General features: G+C 34.0%; 1 protein-coding gene across 5 annotated transcripts in view; it reads left to right on the top strand.

The window, feature by feature from the left end:
* The window catches only part of PPP4R3B (protein phosphatase 4 regulatory subunit 3B), a 65,814-nt gene that overhangs the window by 18,978 nt on the left and 31,269 nt on the right, over positions 1 to 15,567 (top strand). For 3 of the 5 annotated variants that reach the window (XM_047851969.1, XM_047851968.1, XM_047851971.1), the window contains exons 4-7: positions 2,063 to 2,686; positions 9,258 to 9,335; positions 10,617 to 10,733; positions 12,133 to 12,249. In XM_047851969.1, coding sequence (XP_047707925.1) covers positions 2,063 to 2,686; positions 9,258 to 9,335; positions 10,617 to 10,733; positions 12,133 to 12,249 — 936 coding nt within the window. Of the gene's footprint in view, positions 1 to 2,034; positions 2,687 to 9,257; positions 9,336 to 10,616; positions 10,734 to 12,132; positions 12,250 to 15,567 lie in introns of all 5 variants that reach the window. The other 2 variants (XM_047851972.1, XM_047851970.1) reach the window with 2 other exon arrangements.

Here is a 15,567-nt window from a genome sequence, read left to right as displayed (position 1 = left end):
AAAGGGCAGTACTGCACATTCACTTCCCTTGACTTTCCATAATCTGGCTTTAGTCTGCATTTCCAGTTTTGCTGTTGGCCATATGCATACCACACATTTCTCTCTCTCCGACTCTATTCCCTTTGTACTTTGTATACCTTTATCCCCATCTGAATCTTACCCATCTTTGAAGGTCCAAATGCCACTACTTTTATGATTTCTTCTTATATTCTCTCTTCACCACCCCCTTTACTCCCAGGAGTGGGAAGGAATTTCCCTTCCTCTGAATTTCCATGGCATTTTATCTGAACTGCTCTTATGACCTTGTTACTTAAACTTTCTCCTACATTTACGTGTCATTCTCCCTAAGCCCAGCTCCTCTGTTGAGAACTCAGAAATAAAAGAAGTACGCTCATGCTCTAGGAGGAAAAAGTCTCTTATATGCATCAGTATATCTACTTTCTCTAATAAGTCCTTAGATCTTTTTTCATATGTTGCTTTGGTAGATTTGGAAATTTGTGGAGCTTTTTCATCTCAGGATATTTGGATGTTTTGAGGTGAAAAGAGGATAATTGCACTCTTGTGTTAAGAATTAGGGAAAAATTTATGAAGTGTAAAGTTTTTATGTTAAATAGAGTCATTATAGAAATCATTATAGGGGCACCTAGGTGTCTCAGTAGGTTGAGCATCTAACTTCAGCTCAGGTCATGATCTTGCAGTTCGGGAGTTTGAGCCCTGCATCAGGCTCTGTGCTGACAGCTCAGAGCCTGGAGCCTGCTTTGCATTCTGTGTCTCCCTCACTCTTTGCCACTCCCCTGCTTGCATTCTGTCTCTCTCTCTCAAAAATAAAACATTAAAAACAAAAATTTTTTTTAAAGGTGTCATTATAGGAAACTTGTCCCAAGTTTGTCATGCTTTTCTTGAGCTATCAACCTGAATCATAAAACAGTTGTTTATTCATTGTGTTCTCTAGATACTAGAACTTGGAGGCTTTTATCACAGATGTTAAATAAATGCCAATTTAAAAAAAAAATCTTTGTTTTTAATTTTTAAAATTTTTTTATTATTTTTTTTATGTTTATTTAATTTTGAGAGAGACAGAGTGCAAGCAGGGAAGGAGCAGAGAGAGAGGGAGACACAGAATCCAAAGCAGGCTCCAGGCTCTGAGCTGTCAGCACAGAGCCAGTTGCGGGACTCGAACCCACAAGCTGTGAGATCATGACCTGAGCTGAAGTAGGACGCTTAACTGACTGAGCCACTCAAGTGCCCCAGTATTTTGTTTTTTAAAACAATTTCAGGCTCTTAGCAAAAGCAAGTATTTTTTCAAAAGTGAATTTCAAAAGTAATATGAGGAAATCTTCTCACTCTTGAGTATCCAAGAAGTTGGGTTTTAGTTTGGTTTAAACTTAATAGTGTTTTGTCAGGCCAATGGGATGGTGCATTAAGAGCCGTCCCTAATTTGGGGGCCCCACAGAAGAGTTAGCCTTCAGCAGAATTCAAAATTAGTAGATGTAGGGAAGTTATTAAACTGCACATGGTTATTACATAACCTCAAATAAATCAGTGTAATATTAGCTGAAATATATTGTCAGGGGTCAGAGTTAATTAACCTCAAGTTATAAGTTGGGAAATTTAGAGGTGAAATTGAGACTCTTCCAATAATTGACTCTAAACTGGGTGTGTTTTCCCCCTCTAGACTTCACTTTCTTTCTTTCTTTTTTTTTTTTTTTTTTTTTTATAATGTTTATTTTTGAAAGAGAGAGAGAGAGAGTGGGCAAGCAGGGAAGGGGCAGAGAGGGAGACCAGAATCCGAAGCAGGCTCCAGGCTCAGCTGTCTGCTAGAACTCGATGCGGACTCAAACTTATGGACCATGAGATCATGACCTGGGCCGAAGTTGGACACTTAACCGATTGAGCCACCCACGTACCCGTGGACTTAATTTTTAATTAACACTGATTATGTGGCTAATAATGTTTCTTTGCAAGGTATTTTTTACTTAAATCCAGTGGTCAGTGATTTGATTTCCAAAATTTTGAATTCTTTTGTATTTTAAGGTAACCAGCTGTACTTGGATGTTTTTAGGTTCAAGGTAAGGATCCATCAGTGGAAGTCACACAGGACCTCATTGATGAATCAGAAGAAGAACGATTTGAAGAAATGCCTGAAACCAGTCATCTGATTGACCTGCCCACATGTGAACTCAATAAACTTGAAGAGATTGCTGACTTAGTTACCTCAGTTCTCTCCTCACCTATCCGTAGGGAAAAGCTGGCTCTGGCCTTGGAAAACGAAGGCTATATTAAAAAACTACTGCAGCTGTTCCAAGCTTGTGAGAACCTAGAAAACACTGAAGGCTTACATCATTTGTATGAAATTATTAGAGGAATCTTATTCCTAAATAAGGCAACATTGTTTGAAGTAATGTTTTCTGATGAGTGTATCATGGATGTCGTGGGATGCCTTGAATATGACCCTGCTTTGGCTCAGCCAAAAAGGCATAGAGAATTCTTGACCAAAACTGCAAAGTTTAAGGAAGTTATACCAATAACAGACTCTGAATTAAGGCAAAAAATACATCAGACTTACAGGGTACAGTACATTCAGGACATCATTTTGCCTACACCATCCGTTTTTGAAGAGAATTTTCTTTCTACTCTTACATCTTTTATTTTCTTCAACAAAGTTGAGATAGTCAGCATGTTGCAGGTAAGTAAACGAAAGTGTTCTTATTATTTTAGGTATTCTCCTTAATAGTTAAAGCTGGTGTTTTTCCTTTTTGAAAGTTTTCTTTTGTTTACTTTAAATGTACTATTGAGCATAGAAAATAGACCTTTATCTCATTTTTTTTTTTTAAGTATTTTTTATTTTGAGAGGGAGTGCGTTTACTAGTGGAGGGAGGGGCAGAGAGAGAGAATATCCCAAGCAGGCTCTGCACTGTCATCACAGAGCCTGTCGTGGGGCTCAGTCTCACAAACCATGTGATCACAACCTGAGCCAAAATCAAGAGTTGGATGCTTAATTAACCAACTGAGCCACCTAGGTGCCCCAAAGGAAAGAATCCTTTCATAATGTGACCTTTTAAATTTTTAAGTGTCCTATCATGTAAATTTTTTTAACTTCATTTTTGCATGCATTTAGAAAATTGTAAAATATATATGACAAAATATTCATCATTTTAATCTTTTTTTATGTATACAATTCATAGCATTTAGTACCTTCTCAGTGTTATGCAACCATCACCATTGTCCATTTCCAGAACTTTTTTATCATCCCAAACCAAAGCACCTGTTTCTAAGATTATTTTTAGTCCATTTTGTGAGATCTAGTTATTATTGGGGGGATAGTACATATGAATGTGTGTGCTTAAAGTTTTCCAAATAATTCAAATGTGTAGTCAGCACATCTAAATTAACATTTGTTAATTTTCAGGAAATGATAACTAGATTATTTGCTGTGTGAGGTTGGTTTTAATCTGTCTCCTTGAGTTGTAAAATAGTTTATACCATGTTTAGTATGTTAATCCTTTATACGCTAACAGTGTAATAAGGAGGAATTTGAAGATTTTCCTTTACTTGTGGTAGTATACTATACCCACAGTTTCCTGCATAACTGTCTTTGTTATGTCCATATCACTGAATAAGTTTCTTGAGCAGCTTCTATATACATAGTGTAGTAGTGGTTCTCAAGTGTGTTCTAGGGGCTCCTAAAGCCCTTTCAGAGTTCTGTGGGGTTTTTCCTTTTCCAACTTCTTGTCACTGCGAGGCTGTATTTTCTTCTTGTACTTCAAAATATTATATTGCAACAGATTGAATGTCAAAGAAGATGTGAGAATGTAGTTTTCTTCTATTAAGCCAAACATTACAGAGATTTGCAAAAATGTAAAACAGAGCCACTCTTTTTTCTAAATTTATAAAATTTTTCATAAATATATTTACATAAACTTTTATTTTTAAAACAAATTAGTAAATGTTTTTAAATGTCTCCGTTTTTGTTGTCAGTATTGCCAAACATAATCCACATAATAAAACTCTCTGGGGTACTCCATAAGGTTTAAGAGTTTAAGAGATCCAGAGACAAACAGTTGAGAGTTTCTGACTTAGTACTTAGCTCTTAGTTGTGAGATTCCGTTTTATGATGTTAACAGTCATCATTCATCTTTCTGTTGTTATTTTAGTTTTTGTATAGGGTTTACTTCTTTAGATCATGCTTTCACCTAGCAGTTTTCCTTATTCCACAATAGTAAGTATAAGGGAAAATAGACTTATGCATCGGGTTCCATTTGTTATACATGAGACCTGCTTTTTAAAACCGTTTGTACTATACAATTCAGGGTGCCATTTCACTTGCTGACAGAAAAACAGTTACAGTCTCAGGAGTTTGGAAATAGACCTACAGTCAATATAGCTGATGTAAAGAAAAGAACTCAGTGACAGAAGCTTAAGTGCAGAAGCTTTCAAATGACTGCTTTGACATCAGAAGGGGTTCCAAATCCATAATAATAAATCATAAATGCTTTATATGCTTAAAAATTATGCAAACTAATCTGTAAGTATTTGAACTCTTTATGTCAGTTTATATATTTTCTCATAGATCTATTTGTAAAGGCTATAATTATATAAATCAAGCATAGCTTTAAGAAAAGAAAGTCTTACTCATTTCTGGTCCGTGAGATACATTTATGAAGTAGATACTGTGAACTACCTGTTACATATCTAAGGTTTAGCACTTAGTTATCTCTTCATTTCAGCAGTGATGCTGAATTCTGTTTTCTGTTCTCAACAGTATGTGAAAAGAAAAGAATTATGATTATGGTGAGTGACCTCTAAAGGCTCATTTCCTAAAGCCCAACTCTGAGGTTTCCATGTAGAAATTTTTTGGCTAAGTATTAGATGTTGCCAGATACCCTTCTAGCTAACTAGGATACGTTATCTATAGCTTCTTAAATGAGTATTGGCCTACTGTTGTATGAGTTACATAAGCAAGTGCAAATGTAAAGATTGTATCTATCTGGACCAAAATGAGTTAGCGCAAAGGTACATAACATAACTCCTAGCCTAAATTAGGGTAATTAACTGAGAAATTACATGAAAGCACTTACTGTGGTCACTGGCTCCTAGTATGTACTTTAATACATGTTGAGATTCTCTAAAGCTTGCTTAGGCCATAATAGTTTAGTTAACCTGAATTTTCTAGCTAATTGCATATCAAAATCCCGTGTGCCCAGAATTGAAATTTATACTTAAAAATGTTTTTTATGAATTAAATCCCTAAAACCAATAAAGTGAGGTTATCTTCACACAGCTACAGATTAAAGTCCTTTTCAAAACAAGAAGTTTTAACTTCCTTCACTAGAAGATTGAGGATAGGTATCTCAAATGTTGACATTTTAATACATTACATGTTATCTCCACTATTCCATAAATAAGAGTTGAGCTGAACACAAACCCAGTAAAATCAGTGGTTTTATTTCTTGTTTAACATATTTTGTGGATTTCAGCTTACTAAAAAAGAAATTTCTAAACTTTCATCCCACTTACTAAGGAGATAGGGTAAAATCTCTTCATGCCTTTAAGGAAAAATTTACAATAATTCGGTTCTTCATTTTGTTTCAGAAGTTTTTGGATTCATGTAAGAATTTAACATACTACATTTTATCGTACTAGATTTGGCGTAGTCTAGTTTGTGTGTGTGTTTTACTTTGGTTTGTTTCATTACTTTGAACTAGTTAGAAATCTGTCCTGTAGTCTATTTTACATGGTGACAGTAACAAAAACCAGATTGTACAGGTGACCTGGATTCTAATAATTTTTTTTAAATGTTTATTTATTTTTGAGAAACAGCACTAGTGGGCAAGGGGCAGAGAGCGGGGGACACAGAATCCGAAGCAGGCTCCAGGCTGTGAGCTGTCAGCACAGAGCCCGACACTGGGCTCAGACTCACAGGTTGTGAGATCATGACCTGAGCCTAAGTTGGCCGCTTAACTGACTGAGCCATCTGGGTGCCCCCGTGACCTGGATTCTAAATCCATCTCTGTCACCAGCCCTTTAGATAATGTCCACTCTTTGGGCATCAGTCTTTTGAAATTTAAAATTGGACTAGGCAATCTCTGTAATCTCTTAAAGTCTGATCTAATTCCAACTTTCTGTCTTTACATGAGTCTAGTAATGGTGGATGGGTTCTGGGTTTGGGTTTTTTGTTTTTTAAAGTAAACTCTACACCCAATGTGGGCTCAAACTCACGACCCCAGGATTAAGAGTTGCATACTCTACCAGCTGAGCCAGCCAGGTGCCCCCGGGATTTGGGAGTTTTGAGCGCATGCCTGTTTAATTCAAAGAAAAGTTTGATTCACTTTTTTAAAAAAGGCCCCCTTTTTCCCCATAAGGTTTTGTTGTGTAATTCAAAAAGACAGCCACACACAATTTGACTGAAAATAGTTACAAAGGCTTTTCGGGGTGCCTGGGTAGATCATTCGGTTAAACTTCAGACTCTTGGTTTCTTCTCAGATCATGATCTCGTGGTTCGTGGGTTTGAGCCCTGCTTTGGGCTCCACACAGTGCAGAGCTTGCTTGGGATTCTCTCTCTCCCTCTCTTTCTGCCCCTATCCTGCTTGCTCTCTCTCTCTAAAAATAAACTTAAAAAAAATTTTTTTTTAAACAAAGGCCTTTATGAAAAAGAACTGAAGTGATCTAAAGAGACTAGTTTAATTGGAGAACCAGGTATTTAGGGGGAGACATTACAGTTATATTTATGAAGCACTTTAAGCTGTCAATTAATTGCTTTTTTACTAGTGCACTGAACCGAGTGCTTTTGTAGAGTATTACAAGAATAAGATTAGAAATCAGAAAAAATATATATACCAGGAATTAGAAAACATTCTCCTAGCAGACGGTAATACTTGAAATTCCCTCCATAATACATTATGCAGTTCTAGCTTTCAGCACACAAATAATGAATCATGTAAGAAATTGCATTTTTCAAAGAAATGGAACTATTTTCCTATGAAAATATTCTTTAAAAAGTTAAAGATCCTTAGAGAAGAAAGGAGGATTTAATCTGAGAAAGATGCAAGAAGAAAAAAAATTATAAAAGGTTTCAGTGGAGGTAAATGTGTATTCACCAAAACCTAAAATATTGAGATAAAAAGTATTTAGAAAAAGTGATTTGAGGGATAAGTATAAGATTGCATATGCAGTTGAATTCTTTCAGAAATAGATGAGTCAGGCCATAGTATATAAGGTCTAGAAGTCAGCAAAATAGAGAACAAAACAAACACCATTCTGAGTCAGACTAATGAATGGGTTTGTCTCTCAGTATTCTTTTTTTTTTAAATTTTTTTTTTTTTTTTTTTTAATTTTTTTTTTTTTTTTTTTAAATTTTTTTTTTTTTTCCAACGTTTTTTTATTTTTTGGGACAGAGAGAGACAGAGCATGAATGGGGGAGGGGCAGAGAGAGAGGGAGACACAGAATTGGAAACAGGCTCCAGGCTCCGAGCCATCAGCCCAGAGCCTGACGCGGGGCTCGAACTCACGGACCGCGAGATCATGACCTGGCTGAAGTCGGACGCTTAACCGACTGCGCCACCCAGGCGCCCCTTGTCTCTCAGTATTCTTTAAGTAACACTGATGGATGGTTAGTGGGAGAGTATGTTACATCTTCTGTGAGTGTATCTAGTAGTCTTCATTCATTTTTTATATATGCTTTATCTTATTTTTTTTAAACTTATTTAAGAGATTGAAACTGCTTCACAGATAATCCAAGCAAAAAGGCAGGTATTTAAGGTACATCCTTAACATGTTATAATTTGATTTTTTTTGTCAACCACTAAGTCAAAAATTCTAAGAACATGCTACTTTATTTTTTTTTTTTTTTAATTTTTTTTTTTTTTCAACGTTTATTTATTTTCGGGACAGAGAGAGACAGAGCACGAACGGGGGAGGGGCAGAGAGAGAGGGAGACACAGAATCGGAAACAGGCTCCAGGCTCTGAGCCATCAGCCCAGAGCCTGACGCGGGGCTCGAACTCACGGGCCGCGAGATCGTGACCTGGCTGAAGTCGGACGCTTAACCGACTGCGCCACCCAGGCGCCCCTGAACATGCTACTTTAATTAAAGTTAATACAAATTGTATTTCATAAAAGTGAATTTTAAAAATAAGTGAAATTTAAAAACACAATATTTTTTAGCAGATCTTGATGGATCTCCAGAAAGTGGATTTCAATATTCATGTCATTTTTTTCCTTAGTAATTTAATAGTCCACTCTTATTGTGGAAAACTAGAAAATAAAGATAAGCAAAAAAATTGCTCATAATCCATCACCAAAAGATAATCACAATTAACATTCTAATGTTTCTCCCTTTTAGACTTTAGACACAAATTTATATTAAAAATAAGATTATACAGTATGTACTATACTGTATTTTTGTCCTTGTAAACAGCGCTTAGAGAAATTAACATATATCTGCCTTTTAATACCTCAGAGTCATCAGTGTGAAAAGCAATTATTGTAGTGCTTTATCATTTCACTGTGTCCTTGGGGACCTCAAGAAAATATAAGCCTGTACCCCAAATAACCCTAAATTATATTTCATGAGTTCTTGTGTTTTAAAAGGTTTTGCAGTCCAGTCTTACTGCTGCCAGAATTCTGTCTCCTTTACTGTTGTCCCTGTGCCGTATTTGTAATTCATTTTTCTAATCTGCAGTGGACCGACAATGTACTCTTCAAACTTGTTTGAATTACATTTAAATTAAGAATAAATAAATAGACCCTGAGAAGGAGCTACAGTGTCTCTCAGTTAAAATGCATGAGTTTTGGGGCACCTGGGTGGCTCAGTCGGTTAAGTATCCAACTTTGCCTCACATCATGATCTAATGGTTCATGAGTTTGAGCTCCACATGGGGTGCTATCCCCCTCTTTCTCTATCCCTCCCCCTTCGTGCTCAGTCTCTCAAAGATAAATAAATATTTTAAAAAACTAAACTAAACTAAAATAAGTGAGTTTTCATGCATTGCCTAGAACAACTGGTTATTTTTGGTCTCCAAAGGATTCTTCATAGCTGAGGTTTCTGGTTAAATGAGGTATTAGTGTATGTATAACTAATAATAAATGGTATAATCAGGGTTGAAAACTATAACATGAATATGCCCTGGAATTTTAAGGTTTATGATGAAACTATTAGGTTTTCAGCTACTTTTATTATAATTTGTGTAAATCATGTAAGTGAGTATAACTTTATACTTTTGTTAGATTATTTCATAGTAATTATTTCTTCTCGTGTAGGAAGATGAGAAGTTTCTGTCAGAAGTTTTTGCACAATTAACGGATGAGGCTACAGATGATGATAAACGGCGTGAATTGGTAAGTGATTTATTCTTGAAATTCAAACCTTTATTTTTTTTTAAGTTTATTTTGAGAGAGAAAGTGTGAGTGGGGGAGGGGCAGAGAGGGAGAGAGTAAGAATCCTAAGCAGGCACTGTGCTATCAACACAGAGCTTGATGCAGGGCTCCAACTTGTGACCGATTAGATCATGACCTGAGCCAAAGTTGGACACTTAAACCAACTGAGCCACCCAGGCGCCCCTAAATTCAAACCTTTGAAGTGCACTTACTCTTGGCTAATACAACTTTTAATATTGAATTTGTTAAGAGAGAATTTTTTATAATTAAGATGAAAAGTACACATTTATTCTATAAAATGATTACTCTCAAAGTTTCTCAAACTTACTGTTTTGTATATTTGCCAGTTTCTTAAAGTATTTTGATGTGTGTTTTTTTCCTCCAGTGAGGGAATTCATGTGCTTAAAAATCCCCAAATTAGATATGGGGTTTATGTTAGGACACAACTACAAACTCATACATTTTTATGGTTGTAGATACATTATAGAATGGCTCTTTTCAAAAAACAAAACAAAAGGTAAGGACAGTACTTCTTGAATACATGAATGATAAGTAATTTGGTTCTTGGAAATGTTTTTTTCTTTTGAATGTATGTATTTTCTGAGATACGAACCATGCTTTGGAGAAGAGAATAATGATTGCTACTTACCAGCAGTTTGTCATTTTCTTTAAACATTATAATCAGGTACTTGGGTTTTAAAAAGTAATGAGAGATTACAGGTTTAAATTAGCCAAGTCATCTTGGTGTAGGTAATAGCCTACTCAGTTTTCTCATTTATAAAATTAGGCCTTTAAACTCGGGAATCTTTTAATGTCCTTTCCAGTTCTTATAAATGAAATTGTACTTTTGAGAGCTGAGAACCCAGCTACCATTTATTTTATATAGCATGTTTCTACAAAAATACATGCTCTAATTCAAAATACATACCTTACATGACATTTTTACAACTGAATCATGAATTGAAAATACTATATGTGTATTCACTCTCTGAGACTCCACATACTACATGTACACTGTATGCCTTGGGAGAGTTCATCGTTCATTTTGTGGAAATAATGCAAAGTTTAGTGTTAGTGGGATGCTAGTTTTTAAGATGTTCTTTACAGGTTTGAGGGGCCAAGATACCCTGAAGAGGCAAGGTCCTTCAGAAGGGCATATCATGCTATGGTATATCACATTAAAGTGAGCCCAAGTTTGCTGTTATGTGTGTCAACTTCTCACTATACTTTCTAACATTGCAGGTTAATTTTTTCAAGGAATTTTGTGCATTTTCTCAGACATTACAACCTCAAAACAGGGATGCATTTTTCAAAACTTTGGCAAAATTGGGGATTCTGCCTGCTCTTGAAATTGTAATGGTAATTATCCAACTTCTTTTCATGTTTTTGAAGTTGTGAATTTCTCGTACCTTTATATTACATATGTGAAAGTATTTATTATAGTAATGCATATTGAATTGTATAGTTTAGGTCATGATTCACTTGATAGTGAATTACTACAAATGTGTTCCATCTTCAGATTTTTATTAACTTGAATTTGTAACATTAATATGTAAGCACTTGGATATAATATGGCTTCAAGTGAATTAAAATCCCACGTGTGTTTTCAAGACTATTATCTCTTCTGTAGCAATATTAAGTATGTTTTATAGAAATTTTTAAAATGTCTTTCCTTTTTAGACCAGTGAGAGTAGAGTAAGGGCAGACTGGACCAAGGCAGCTCATTCTGCAATATGGGTTAGGGCAGTGGTCCTCATATATATCTGTTTATGATTTTTATCCATTGGTATTGTATGAAAAATTAAAAATATTATTTCATTTTAAAATGATAAACATAAATAATATAACTTATAAAAATAATTTTTCAGAACAAAAAATTTTAGTGGAAGAGTGGCATTTCTTTTTTTTTCTTTTTTTTTTTTTTGGCAATCTCTTTAACATTTGGTTTAATAGAAGACAGCTAGATTCTCATAGCAACTTCTGCATTTAATTTGTTGTGATATCATATGTCTTATAGCCTCTGGAAAACCCCACTATACTTGTGATATACTGAGAGTGAAAAGGGCTGATAATGCCCTAGGATTATTTATTATTATGAAAATAGTTTTTAATTTCATGTGGTTACTGAAAAGGGTGTTGGACACCTCACCAGGATTCCCTGGACAAAACTTGGAGAACTGCTGAGTTAGGGAATGTGTTCAGAATCACTTGGGAGATTTTGTAACTTACGAGTCATGTATCCTTCATGTTATGGATCAGTACCTTAGAAAACTAAGTTGTGGAAAAAGAGTGAAAATACCCAGTATTTTCAAAAGCATCCTCTATTAGGAGAGTCATAAAAGAATCAGTTACTAAGGAGTAACTGGCAAATAAATCCAGGACCAAAGATGGATTCTGGAAAGTTATGGAGTCTTAACTAGGTAACATCATTCACATTTTGCATATATTTAAATCGAAAAAAATTTCTGTACAGTATTTGTAAAGTATTTCTTTATAATCCCATGTTGATTCTTACATTTAAATTCCCTGAATATTTATCTTCGTGGTGGTAAAAACTGGCACAAACTAATCATTGAGCTGCTTAAAAGTTTTTTATATTTGTAAAATAAAAGGAAGTATAGGATGGAGAGATTATACATTTTGAATCCAGTACAATGTCTAATTCCAAAAAGTTGGTGTGTATAGATTTGGGAAAGAAAAGGAACACAGCACAGTTTTTGTTAACAGTCTCTAAGTAACCTAATTTTCCTTTTATTAGGGCATGGATGATTTGCAAGTTAGATCAGCAGCTACAGATATATTTTCTTATCTAGTAGAGTTTAGTCCATCTATGGTCCGAGAATTTGTAATGCAAGAAGCCCAGCAGAGTGATGATGTAAGTAATAATGCTGTGATTATATGTGAATTACCTGTAGAGTAGTGTTGGCATACTATTGAGAGAAAAGGTTTAACTACAGTCTTAATCTTCAGTGAAGCAAAATAGTAGATTTCTGATGATTTGTGACATTAGCAAGCCCAGAATATGTGGCATTTGATTTATTTTACAAACTGTATTCAAACTCGTATTGAGATAAATATATTACAACAGAATCGAATTATTTAAAAAAGTTCAAGTGCTAATGAGGTATAATTTCAAACCCTTAGCTCAGACACTTACCTGGTAAAACCAGCAAATTGTTTTCCCTTGTTTAAATGTGTCTTTTTTTTTTTTTCCATGTGAATGAATGTTTAATAATGAGACCAATGTGTTTTCCCACTATGGAAATACTTAAACTTTCCCTTTAAACTGTTTAAGAACAAAATGAACATAGAACTATAATTTAAAGTAGTCTTTCTCATATCAAATACATTTTAGTATTAAGAAGAAAATGAGTATAATTATGTTCCTTCTTAAAGAAGATTTTGATTCCCATTGTATGATTTCTCATTGCATGAGTTACTTTTGAATTAAAATACAGTTGCTGTTTTGTGTTTAATCTTTTAAATTCTCCTTAGATTTTTACATTCTTTGTTAGATATTTCCAGGTTATTTCTTTTTAAAGTCATTTTATTTTAGAATCAGTTTGAGCTAATGCTACAGTTTTAGGCAGTAGAAGAAAGAGGAAAAAATCTTTAAGTATATTTTAAGGTTTTTTTTTTTTATTAAACCCAAAAGGTGTTAAATCTGACTTTAAAGAAAGTCAGATACCTAGTTTATTAGTTTATAATCTCACTATTGGTATGTGTATCTTAGTGCCAGCTTTACAGAAAGTAACTCTGAAATTAACACTCTTAATTGCTGCATCCTCAGTGATATGCATTGATTAAGGACATCCATCATAAAATCTCTTCAGACGAAGAGAATAATAAACTAATTTTTAGAATTCTTTACTCTGAAAGTTTTTATTTGTTTTCTTTAGAAATACTTCCTTGTTTACATTTAATTGATGGATGAGACTTAGAGAAGCACTTACTGATTTTTAACTATGAAAAGTCCCTTTCTCAGTTTTTCATGTTGATAGAATCCTAATCTTCAAGGTCTTTCATTTCTCCAAATTTTCTGAGATCTAGCAGTTTAACAAACAGTTTAAAAATGTGTTGCCTCCAAATAGTTTAGTTAGCCCACAAAAGAGGATAGATTTCTCTCTTTTTTTTTTCCTTCAAAATTGAGGATTCTACAATTCTACATTGGGTTCCTGGTAACCTTTAAAAAGAGAAGACTTAAACTGTGTATTTGGTGGGCAGTTGATATTTTGATGGCCTTTTAAAATAAATGCACAGCATTCAAACTTTTCTTTCCAGTATTATGGAGCAGATTTGGTTTTAGAACTTGGATTACATATTAAAATATGTGTTGAGACACAGGAAATATTAACATTTTTTACCATAGTCATTATTTCTAAGCTAGAAGGATAGATTTAGTGATAATTGCTGTCTTTTTATTCTGCCACAGATTTCACATATTTTTATGTTAATGCCCTCCGAAACATTTAGTAAAACTTATTTTAGGATATGACTGGGTAAGTAATCCAGCTATTATTCAACCACTTATTTTGGCAGGTATTTGCATTGTATTTCTCACTTAGGAATATATTCATATTGTTAATTTTTTTAGGTATGATAATAGCATTGAGTTTTTTTTTTCTTCTTAAGAGTCCTTATCTTGTAAAGATTTATACTGAAATAATTATATATAAGGAATTTACTTTAAAATAATTCTGGGAGATATAATTTGCCTTAATAAAATTAAAAATACATAAACTAATCTTAGAATTAACTGTTCAATATTTTATTATTATCTTTTTAATGTTTATTTATTTTTGAGAGACAGTGTGAGCAGGGGAGGGTCAGAGAGAGAGAGAAAGACATAGAAGCTGAAGAGGCTCCAGGCTCTGAGATATCAGCACAGAGCCTGACATGGGGCTTGAACTCACAAGCCGTGAGATCATGACCTGAGCCAAAGTCGGACACTTAACCAACTGATCCACCCAGGCGTCCCAACTGTTCAATATTTTATATTGAACATAATCATGTTTCTTAAAATTGCATCCATTTTTTAACTTTTTATTTTGAAATAATTTTAAATTTACAGAAAATTTAAAATTCTGTATTAATTCACAATTAATAGTATGAAGAACTCCTATATACACTTCATCCAGGTTCCCCAGTTGTTAATATTTTATCTCTAATTTGCTTTATCATATTCTTTCCTTGCTTATGTTTATATGTACACATTTACATACAAACATAATTATTTTTCGTTCTAAACCATTGAAGAATAAGGTACAGAAATGATGACACAATGCCTTTTTACCCCTACTTCAGTGTCTATCTATAATAATGTTTATAATGTTCAAAATCAAGAAGTTAATATTTTTACGGTGGTATATCTAACTGCAGTCCTAATTCAGATTTTGTCATTATCCCAAAATGTTCATCTTAGCCAAGACAAAAATGAAAACTTTCTGCTCCAGTATTCAGCAATTTGGGTTTATCTAATGTTTCCTCACGATTCGAGTTAGGTTATTTATTTGTGACAGGAATGGTGCAAAAATAATGTTTCCTTCAGTGCATCCCATCAAGAAATACCCTCAAATTTAAAAACTGAACTTACGGGTATTTTTGTTCAGACTGTTACGCCATTGCACAGACTTAAGGAGTTGGACCATTTAGTTCTGTAGAATTTGAAGAGCTATTTTTGCATTCTTCTAACATGTCAGAATGGATTAAAAGAAGTATTATTTCTCTAATACTTGCAGGCCTTCAAGTTGCAGAACAAATTTCACATGCATTTTTTTCTAATAATTCTTACATTCACATTTAAAAAAAATGTTTCCACAGTATCCATCAGTTATTTTTATTCTACTTCAGAATAATGTTCCCACTCCTGTCATTCTTTTTTTCTTGTTTACTATATTCATGGAATCTAAGATACATGGATGCTAATATTTTTTTATCTTACCAGAGAGTGCTAGTGGAAAATATTTATTTGACTTTGTCGTGGTTGCTACTTGGCTGATAGTGACTGTCTAATACCGTGGATTATAAAATGTATTTCAATATCATACTTTAAAAACCAGTATGTGCTTCTAAGAATAGTGTGAGGTTGAAGTGTGGTAATGAAACCAATGAGGATATCATTTCTCTAAAACTTTGATTTAGAAATTATTAAAACCTTGAAAAAATCTCCCTGAAACCTTGGTTAAATTTACTT

Source organism: Prionailurus viverrinus, chromosome A3 (assembly GCF_022837055.1).
Source record: "Prionailurus viverrinus isolate Anna chromosome A3, UM_Priviv_1.0, whole genome shotgun sequence".
Classification (NCBI taxonomy): domain Eukaryota; kingdom Metazoa; phylum Chordata; class Mammalia; order Carnivora; family Felidae; genus Prionailurus; species Prionailurus viverrinus.
Note: the sequence above shows the minus strand (reverse complement) of the source record. Positions and strands in the feature narration are given on the sequence as shown.